This window comes from Prunus dulcis, chromosome 3 (assembly GCF_902201215.1).
Source record: "Prunus dulcis chromosome 3, ALMONDv2, whole genome shotgun sequence".
In the NCBI taxonomy this organism is placed as follows: domain Eukaryota; kingdom Viridiplantae; phylum Streptophyta; class Magnoliopsida; order Rosales; family Rosaceae; genus Prunus; species Prunus dulcis.
This window is the reverse complement of record NC_047652.1, coordinates 10792718-10803781: the sequence shown is the minus strand read 5'-3', so window position 1 is coordinate 10803781 and position 11064 is coordinate 10792718. Positions and strand designations below refer to the sequence as shown.

The 11064-nt window shown below is 37.2% G+C and overlaps 1 protein-coding gene across 1 annotated transcript; it reads left to right on the top strand.

Annotated features, from left to right (window-relative positions):
* The first annotated feature begins 8849 nt into the window (after positions 1 to 8849).
* Positions 8850 to 10834, top strand: LOC117621734. Its single transcript, XM_034352288.1, has 4 exons — positions 8850 to 8969; positions 9070 to 9753; positions 9862 to 10593; positions 10712 to 10834. Exons 1-4 carry the CDS (start codon positions 8850 to 8852, stop codon positions 10832 to 10834), a joined length of 1659 nt encoding a protein of 552 aa, XP_034208179.1.
* The last annotated feature ends 230 nt before the right edge of the window (positions 10835 to 11064 follow it).

The window sequence follows — 11064 nt, the reverse complement described above, 5'->3', positions numbered from 1 at the left end:
ACACACATACAAAAGAGGACCTCTAGCTAAAAAGAGGAAATTTGGTGATCTTTGCATACATTATAAGAGTGTGAGCCAATGAGCCTTCTAATTAAAAAGAAAAAAGTTAAAAACCGAAAGAAGGGTGGAATGCAATTGCATATTGTAAACTAAGAATTGCAAATAGAGATTACAAAATTGCGTACATAGATATACACTTGCATATTGTAAAATGAGAATTGCACATAGATGTTATGAAATTGCATACATGTATATGCAATTGCATATTGTAAACTGAGAATTGCACACATGTGCTATCAAATATGCGACATATGCCCACAAAAACCATTAAACATGGCTAAATTGTTGATTTAGTCCTTGAACTTGTACCCAAATTTTAATTTATCGCATGACCTTTTTTTATAAAATTAAGGATATGAATTTGTCTTTATCACCAATGTCTCTCCTACCGTTTAATCCCCTAACATTTCGTCCAATTTGCTGTTAAATATGAGGACAAATTGGTGAATTCATATGTTAAAAATAATTGAATTATGTAAAATAAAATAAGATGAAAGGATGTTAAATATATGCCCTAAAGCTAAACATGTGATGTGGTTTTCTTTTTTGGATATTTCACCATCATTTATGGGCAAAATCGTTGTAATGACGGGAAAAGTAATAATTTTTGTTGAAAGTTATTAAATTTATATTTGTATCAACAATCATATGCTTTATATTATTGATTTTTTTAATTAACAATATAGTAATAATTGGAGATAATCAACAAAGTTCAATTTTATTTTCAATAGTTCATTGTGGTTAAATTAGTAGTGAATCACAACAGTTATATTGAGCAATTTATGCTAACAAACCTACCTAACGAAAGCTAAGCGACTCATTCATCGGGTAAAGGATATTTCACACAACAAACGTACTCCATGATTTACTCAACAAACGTCATTCATGGAGTTCGTTGGGTAATTTGCTAACAAACCTACCCAACAAACTCCATGATTTACTCAACAAACGAGGTATTTTACACCGAGGAAGCAAGAGGTGCATTCGTTGAGTAAAGTACGTCGTTCCCCGGAAAATTGGACTAACTAAAATACTTTATCAAACAAACGCGATATTTTTTCATGCAAACGCATAGGGTAAGTTCGATGAGTAAAATTCGCCATTCCTCGGAAAATTGGACCCAACTAACTTACTTTACCAAACAAACAGGCTATTTTTTCCTTGGGAAATTGGACTAACTAAAATACTTTACCAAACAACGCACTATTTTTTTACGTGAACGCATGGGGTGCGTTCGTTGAGTAAAGTTCGTTGTTCCCCGGGAAATTGGACCCAATTGACTTACTTTATCAAACAAACGGGTTATTTGTTCACGCGAACGTAGGGGGTGGGTTCGTTCAGTAAAGTTAGTCGTTCCCCTAAAAATTGGACCAAACTGACTTACTTTATCAACAAACGGGCTATTTTTCACCCGAACGCATGGGTTGTGTTCGTTAAGTAAAGTTGGCAGTTCTCCGAGAAATTGGACCCAACTGACTTACTTTATCAAATAAACGGGCTATATGTTTACACGAATGCAGCAGGTGCGTTCATTGAGTAAAGTTGGTCGTTTCCCGGGAAAATGGATCAAACAAACTTACTTTATTGAACAAACGGGCTATTTTTTCACGCGAACGCAAGAGGGTACGTGCGTTCAGTATAGTTGGCTGTTCCCCAGAAAATTGGATCCAACTAACTTACTTTATTAAACAAACATGCTATTGTTTCATGCGAACGCAGGGGGTGCTTTCGTTGAGTAAAGTTAGCCGTTCTCAGGAAAAATGGATCAAACTTACTTTATCAAACAAATGGTCTATTTTTTCACGCGAATGCAGGGGGTGTGCTCGTTAAGTAAAGTTGGCCGTTTCCTAGGAAATTGGACCCAACTGACTTACTTTATCAAACAAACAGACTAATTTTTCACACGAATGCAGGGGTGCTTTTGCTAAGTACAGTTGGCCGTTCCTCGTGAAATTGGACCCAACTAACTTACTTTATCAAACAAAAGGTCTATTTTTTCATGCGAACACAACGGGTGTGTTCGTTGAGTAACGTTGGCCGTTCCCCAGAAAAATGGACCAAACTAACTTACTTTATCAAACAAATGAGCTATTTTTTCACCCGAAATCATGGGTGCATTCGTTCAGTAATGTTGGCTATTCCCCAAGAAAATTGGACCCAACTGACTTACTTTATCAAACAAATTGGCTATTTTTTCATGCGAACGCAGAGGGTGTGTTTGTTCAGTAAAGTTCGCCGTTCCCCGGGAAATTGGACCAACTAAAATACTTTATCAAAAAAACGCGCTATTTTTTCACGCAGACATAGGGGGTTCATTCGTTGAGTAAAGTTCGCCGTTCCTGAGAAAATTGGACCCAACTAACTTACTAAACAAACGCGCTATTTTTTCACGCGAATGCAGGGGTGCGTATTTTTTCACCCGAATTTTTTTTTGAAGTTTTGAAAGCAATTGAAGCAAATTGAAACCCAAGAATAAATAGCTAATCCTTGTCCAGAACCCTATAATTTATTAATATGAAGAATCTATGCACAGTCCACTGCCTCCATACCTCCAATTCATCTGAAGAGGGCATGACGATCAATTTTGGATTTATGAGCATAGGAACTAGACCTAGTACTAACTCAAATGAATCTTATAATGTCTATGGTTATGTATGTCTGATTATAGGGAACTAGTTATGGAGCTCAAGATGATGAAACAAATTATGGACCAACTAGTTGGGTTAATCCCTAACTATCCCATATATGGGAGGACTGTAGGGAGCTAAAGAGAGACCTATGTGCACCATGTTCAAACATGGCTTACAAACTGCTCGGGTTACTGTTTGGGCTTAATTTGGCACACCCAGCCCAAGGTCACAAAGCCCATAGCAATTTTTAAACCAGCCACCAATGTTCCCTTGAATTGGGCCAAGATTATACACTCTGCCCAAACACTACAGGCCCAGACCCGGACTTTACAAAATAAACAGGAAATCCAAAAGAACCCAGCCTAGGATCTATTAAAAGGTGGCAAAACAAAAACTTGGGCCTTGAAAAAGAAAAAAAAGCAAACCAGCCCTTGGTTTGATTCCAGAAAAATCAGAGCAGGCCCAGCATGATTAAAGAAAGAAGAAAATAAAAACAGACCCATGTGAAATATCTTTTCTCTGACATTTGAAAAGTCAACATTTTCAACTAATTTGATAAAGTATGTCAATCAAAAGCAGGCGAACTAGGAGAAGACCTCTCTAAAAATCTCTGCCATCAGAAGATCAAACCCTTATATTTTATGTATAAAATATTTAGAGATATTTTCCTCTACTCCAACAAAAGGGTGATTCTCCCAAAAAATAAATAGGTCATACTTTCAAAAAGAGATAAGCAGGAAAACAGGGAGCTGTTCAAATTGAGAATCAAACTAACCATCACGGTTTGAGCTCTCACAGGGGGGCAGTTGGAAATTAAAAAAGGGTTAGGTTCTCTTTCAGGAAAAAACAGGGAAGTGATCTTGAGAACTGATTATTGAGAGCTTATCTACCAGAATTGATTAAAACTTTTCTTTTTGTTTGCATTTAAAAATAAAAAGATCTTTTGAGAAATCTTTGCCGCCCATTGTTAGAAGAATGAAACCCTACTCCAAAGCATTTCCTTATAAATACTAGAGAGGGTGAACAGAATGGGATACTCAATTTTCATCAATCAAACAAACAACCAAAAAATCAACCCAAAGCTCACTTGAACCACAAGAAAAAATAGTCTTAGATCAGAATTCCCAAAGTTCAGACTTAAAGAAATAAGTCATTTAAAACGAGATCTCTCTCATTACGAATTTGGTTCAGCAAAAGCCAAGACAAGCAGAGTTTGAGTTTTCTCAAATATGAAAACCTCAACAAATTTCACAGTTCAGTTTCCAGCTCATTAGGTTCTTAAGAACGGCCACTTCTGTCCCTTTAAACAAAAAAGCTGTAGTTCTACCCGCTCAAAAGCCTCCCAAAGCTTGGAGTAGATTAAAGCTCTGCCAAAATTGAACTTTGGTATCGACCTACAGCTGAAACTTAGCAGTTGAAGTTGTTAAAAGTCCAGTCTAGCCCAGACATACCCAATCCAGCCCAGATCAGAAGCTTCTATCCATACAGGAATGGGGTTCCGGCTTTCTTTTTGCTTTTCTAGAGTTGATTTCTTCCTTTGTAAATTTGAAAAGAGCAGTTCTGTCTAAAAACAGTCCACTTTATTATTCATTACTCTGACTAGAATTACCAATTTTATAATGGGATAAATTGTGAAGTCCTCACCAGTCTGAGGCAAGAAAAAGAACTTATTTGGGAGATATTCCCCACCCAATTTGTTTAGAAATCAGTAACTTGGGGCCAAGTTATCGGTTTTAAAGAAGTCTGCTAGAATCTTTGTTGCTAGTAGTGGCACACTCATACACCAAAGAAAGCTGACTTGTTGACCAATTAATGGTTCTTAAGGCAGTGGGGAACTTTACCCTTCCATCTCAGGAATAAACTCAAAACAGGTGAACAGTTGCATGACTTAGTATGACTATTGTATGAATCTAGATGGTTGTTCCTCATTGTTTGAACCTCATAAGAGCTCTTCCTTTATGTAGATGGACACTTATCTAAATTGTAATCTAATGTTTAAACAAACTATGGATTTATGCATGGTTTATTTATTCTAATCAACATTTTATTTTCAAACTTTTCATTAACGCGTATTGCATACCACTTATATTTCATAATATGTATATCTTATTATTAGTAAATTTTGAGTTTTATTTGTTCAATATATTCATTGATAATGTACATAACATTTATGAAATTTTTACACTAAAATTATGTATTTCAATGCCTATATCTGTTATTTTTGTTGATTTTTTTTCGATACTGATAACAATATATTCCCCAAAATATCCGTAAATTGAAGGCCCAATATTATCTACACGGCCGATATTTTAATCCTTGGCCTTACCTTTGTAAGGTGCAAAAATGATTAACATATCGATCTGGATACAAGAACCTGAAAAACCATTTGAGTTCCAAGAACTTTAAAAATCATTTGAGTTACAAAAACCTGAAAAAGTTTCACTTGCTTATTATTTCTACACTAGTTTGTGTACTTCGAGAAGGCAGGAGAGTGAAATTTGTTTGTACAAATGGTAATAATTGCATATATGGGGTCAACTATTGCATAAATGGTATGCAATTGCATATCATGGTTTACAAAAGTCATTAAAAATGAATTTTATTCCAGTATAGGCTTTAAAGAGACTACGCAACAGTGTACAATTACCCTTTCCTCCATCTGTTTTATTTGCAATCAATCAACACAACCAACATAACCAAAGGGCATTGGTTAATTTATGTTAATTCACTTCTGCAAAGCTTCATAACTGATTCAGTAGCAAAACCGAGCTAAACCTAATAATAAAATAAATTGAAAATTGAAATTGCAAACTCATTAAAATAAATATAATTAGATACAATGATTGAATATACAAAGTTACAACCTGCAAATCTATCCATTGTAACATGATATTTAAATCACAATAAAAATTACGTTTAAAACTAAAAATACTCAAAATGAACTAAGTTATCTAGCACTTAGAAGATCAGGAGCAACAGAGTCTAAGAAAACCTTTCTTTTGTTCTCCACAATCCTGACCTTAAACACAAGCAAAATAGAAAGAAAATAACTTTGTTGAAAGGCCTTGGGTTTTCATTTATGCAATTAAAAAAAAAAATGTCTTAATCAAGTACATCAAAAATCTGACCAACAGAAGCTCTATATTTTGACTACCTAATAAATTTTTGTTCACACAACAGACCCCCATCTTCCCTTTCAAGTTCTAAAAGTTGAGTTTAAACATATCAGCACCCTTCATGTATTTGGAATTCAAGCAAACACATACCAACATAAAAAGGGTACATAAATGATCTCCGGGTTTCTACATGGCACATCTTAAGAGACTGAAACGAGTGCTTCATACCAGGCACTAATGCTTTCAATACTGGCTTCAGATAACCAACAAATAACTGAAACATCGACTTGCTTGCCAAGTCCTGTGTGAAGTTCCCACCACAATTAAATCATACACAATCAGGGGCCTCATGGTATTTATATATAATCAGATCCAGAGGCACTATAACAACCCAGAAACGCACAGTGGGAAAAGAAATACAAAATTTGAATAATTAATTTCTGAAATTGTTAATATGTAATCAGGGTAGAGACCAAGCTAAACAGTGAAGTTCATGAGCAGTTAGAGAGCACAGAGCACCAACGAAGCTAACTTTGTAATAGTGAAAAACTGAAACAACAATTCAAAATCACTAGTGATTAGCAATTTACAGCACCAAAAATCACCTCACTCACATCATATAAACAAGATAACAAAATCCTTGATTTAATTAACAAAAAACAAAAATGAAAGCTGGTTGGCTGACTTAATAGAGATTACTTACTAACAATCATAACAGAAAATAAAAATATATGCGGCAAAATTGGAGTTGTCTATCTTTTGGCACAAAGAGGGAAGACAAATAGATGTTTACCTAGAGCAGCAAGTTACTGAAAAGCAAAAATAGAGCAGTTCGTTAAGTGCATAACATTAATTTTCTAACTTCTTCAATCAACTGCACAATAATCTACCAAATTCTCATTTACAGCCAAAATTGTAACTCACATATTAAATTTTGGGTAAACTACAGTAAACCCTCCACCCTATAGGGTCATTTACAAGTTCATACCCGATTTTGGGGACATTTATGGGTACATACTCAACGTCAAGGAAAACCTACATATTGCCCCCTCCGTTAGCGAGTCCGTCAGGAAATCTGTTATGTGCCAACGTGGCGTCTAGCCTTCTGTAATTCAGGAAATCTGTTAAGGGCATTTTCTGCATCTCACGTCCCTGGGTTTTGAGCCTAAAACAACACGTGGCATTATGTAATTAAAAAAAAAATATTCAAAAAACCCCCGAATCATGTTCTAGAAGCTCGTCGTCCATAACCCCCCTCACCGAAATCGATTTCCCCCCCAAATCGAAACCGATTGCACAAATTGAAACCTAATCGCCATTTTGCATCGATTGAAAGCACAAAGAAGGCTGGGTTGCTGTAATTCGAGATGCCATGGGGTATTCGTCCTCTTTGTTGTCATGCTCCTCATTACTGTAAGTTGAAGGCAGTTTTAACTTTTCTTGCTTTTTGGTTTCTTAGCAAAGGGTTAAGATGCGTGCAGTTTGATTTTGTTTGAACCTTTCAGTTGCTTTGAAGTGTGCTTGATAGTGATATTTGTGGTCCATGGTCCATTTCTGTCGTTGTGTTGTTGGAAAGGCATAAAAAAAAAGCACTTTTTTTTTTTTTCAAACAAACTGCTTTTGATTCGAGACAGTATTTAGTGGTCCAAAACCTCTGCATTTGTTTATGTCCTTGTTTAGTCACCAGTTAAATATTGAACAATTGTGTATTGATAGGTTTGACTGTTATGTGGCTTTGTAGGTGAAGATGATAAGTTTACTATTCAAATGAACCATGGGGGTTCTTTATGTGACAACCTGTATGTAAATGGGATTCTGGATTTCATTGATTTTTGCGATAAGGACCAAATGTCTATGTTTGAAATTGGTATGATGGTTAAGGAGTTAGGCTATGATGGTATAGTGTTATATCACTATGAGCTTCCCAACTCTGCTTCTGTAGAGAAGCTTATGTTTGATGAAGATGTTCTGAAAATGTGTGAATGTGTGCCAGGAGTAAGGGAGATAGATATATTTTTGACACAGTTGGTTGATGACCCTTATACCTTTTTAAACAAACACAAAGAGATCGAGCTGCAAAGGGTGGAAGGTTTTGGGGTACAAAAACAGAGGTCAGTCGTGATTGAGGATATAGGATGTGCTGATTCTATTCCTCCTGTTCCTTATAAGACAAAGAGCAATGTTGAGCAGCCAACGAATGCAAAGGGTAAAACAGTGAAGATAGGGGAGCAAGAACCAGTGGAGGATGTTGGGGATTTTTCAGAACCTGAGGCACCAAAGAATGCATAGGGTAAAACAGTGGCTAAGGCAGCAAAGAAGGTAAAGGTTGCAAGGTCTTCAAAGGATAAGGAAGTGGTTGAACTTGAGCCACCAAAGAGTGTAAGGGCTACAAGGTCTTCAAAGGGTAAAGAAGTGGCTGAACCTGAGGCACCAAAGAGGGCAAGGGCTACTAGGTCTTCAAAGGGTAAAAGTGTGGCAATGGCAAGTGCAACAGAAGGGGAAGATAGTGATGCATCCTTATCAGATGCATCTACTTTTGTTGATAGTGAGTATGAGGGGGAAAACATTGAAGAGATAGCTGAGGAAACCATATTTTTGCAACATTGGATTGCAGACCATGCCCCAGTTGAAGATACTTTTCAGCCTCTTAAAGATGAAGAGATAAATGAGGGTGCAGGTGGTGCTGTTAATGAAGGTGGTGTTGTTAATGAGGGTGAAGGTCCAAGTGGGGACCAACCTTTACATGCTGGTCCAAGTGGGGACCACCATTCACAAGCTGGTCCAAGTGGGGACCACCCTTCACAGACTGGTCAAAATGAAGACCAACCTTCACAGACTGGTCAAAATAAGGAGCAGCCTTCTCAGACTACGGATTTTCACCACATAGATCTTAAAGACACCAGATTGGAAGAGGGGGATCAAGCAGTGGAGGATGAGTTAAGAAGTGTTCATTCAGATGAAGATGATGAAACAGTTGCAAGGGGGAAAATTTTCAAACTATAACCATGAAACAGACAAACAAAACCTTGTTTTTGATGCTGGAATGATATTCAGTGACTGCAAGGTTTTCAGAGAAGCTATTCGTGAATATTTCTTGTTGAGTAGGAAAGAGGTCACTTTCACCAGGAATGAAAAGTATAAGCTGAAGGCAGTTTGTAAAGCAGTGAGCTGTCCATGGCAAATTTATGTGGCTTGGAAAAACCCTACAGATCGAAGCTTGGTGGTGAAATACTATAATCCCAATCACAATTGTGTCAGAGTAGTTGAAAACACACAAGCCAGAGAAGTTCCTGCCTAGGATTCAGTCAAATCCCACCATACCTCCACAGTCTATAGTGAATGCAGCATCTTCTGAGTTTAAAGTAGGTATATCTAGAATGATTGAAGGATCAGTTGCTGAGCAATATACCATGCTCTGGGATTATTGCCATGAGCTAGAAGACAAAAACCTTGGCTCCACAACAAAGATGCAGTGTGAGTTTGTCGATGGTGAAACTGTTTTCAAGCGTTTGTACATTTGTTTAGAACAATTAATGAGAGGGTTTAAGATGAACTGTAGGCTTTTTATTGGGTTAGATGCCTGCCATTTAAAAGGGGTTTATGGTGGACAGTTGCTTACAGCAGTTAGGATCAATCCCAATAACGAGACTTGGGTGCTAGCATATGCTGTGGTTGAGATGGAAACAAGGGAGTCATGGACATGCTTCATTGATCTATTGGCCAAGGATGTGGACATTGTTAATTCTCATGGATGGGCCTTTATATCTAACAAGCAAAAAGGACTGCCTGGTGCATTTGAAGACATTGTGCCTAATGCTGAGACAAGATTTTGTGTGAGGCACCTTTGGGATAACTTCAACAAAACGTATAAAGGTAAAGTATTGAGGGATCAGTTATGGACATGTGCTAGAGCTACCAATGTGCCTTGTTTTAAGTATCAAATGGAAGTAATGAAGACCTTAGATAGCAATGCATGGGAGTGGCTTGTTGAGAAGCCACCAACACAATAGAGTAAGTCTCATTTCAAAACACATATTAAGTGTGATATGCTGCAGAATAACTTGTGTGAAAGCTTCAACAATAGTATCAAGACAGCAAGGGACATGCCAATTATCACAATGCTAGAGATGATCAGGTGCTTGTTGATGAGAAGGATCCAGTGGAGAAGGGACAAGATGAGCAATTGGCCTCATCAAATATGCAAGAACATTTTTGACCATGTGCAACAGAAAAAGTTAGAAGTATGTAATTGTACTGTGCAGTGGTCTGGTGGTCCTAAATATCAAGTGTATGCAGGAAGAGGTGACCAATATGTGGTGGATTTGGATAATCACACTTGTTCTTGCAGAAAGTGGGACTTGTTAGGCATTCCTTGTGCTCATGGAATTGCTGCCATACATTACAAAAGAGGTAAAGCTGTGGAGGATTATGTGCATTCATACTATAGCAAGGACAGTTACATGGCCCTCTATAACAATCTCATTATGCCAATTAATGGATCACAGCTATGGGAGAAGACCAACCAGACAGCAATAAAGCCACCAGCCTACACTAGACAACCTGGAAGACCTAGAAAGCTGAGGATAAAAGGAGCTGAAGAGAGAATAAATAAGACTGGGAAAAAATGGTTGGGAAGACAAGGAATGCAAATGAGGTGTAGTATTTGTGGCTCAACTGGCCATAACAAAACCACTCACCATCGGAATCTACCTCAAAAGGAAAAACCCCTTTCAAGGGGTAAAGGAAGACCAAGAAAAATATCTAACCAAGACCTTGCAATTGCTGCTGTGAGTGCCTATATTTATTGCTAGGCTATTGATGAAATGTTATGTTGTTTCTTCTTTAAAATGGAAAAGCAATTTCATTGTTTTATTGTTTGAAGCTGAAAGTGTATTTTATCTGTAGGATGAAGCAAAAGTAGCTGCAAGAGTTAGGAGAAAGCTTGCATATGCAAGGGCAAAGGCTGCGGCTGCTGCAAAGAAGGCTGCACTAAATGCTTCCCAGCCAAATGCAGCTGAAACTGCTTGAATAGGATTGAGAGCATCCAAGAGACAGAGAACATAGGCTCTTAGTTCTTAGTTCTTAGTTTATACAAATTCCATTTTGTTTTGAACTAGTACAACTTCTGGTTTTGTGATGTGGCCTGATAAGTTTACTTTTGGTAGCTGTTTTATTGTATTCCAGATTAGGTGCTCATGTTCATTTTGTAAATTTGAGCTGCAAATGTTGGAAAAGTATGTATGTATTTTGAACTCACA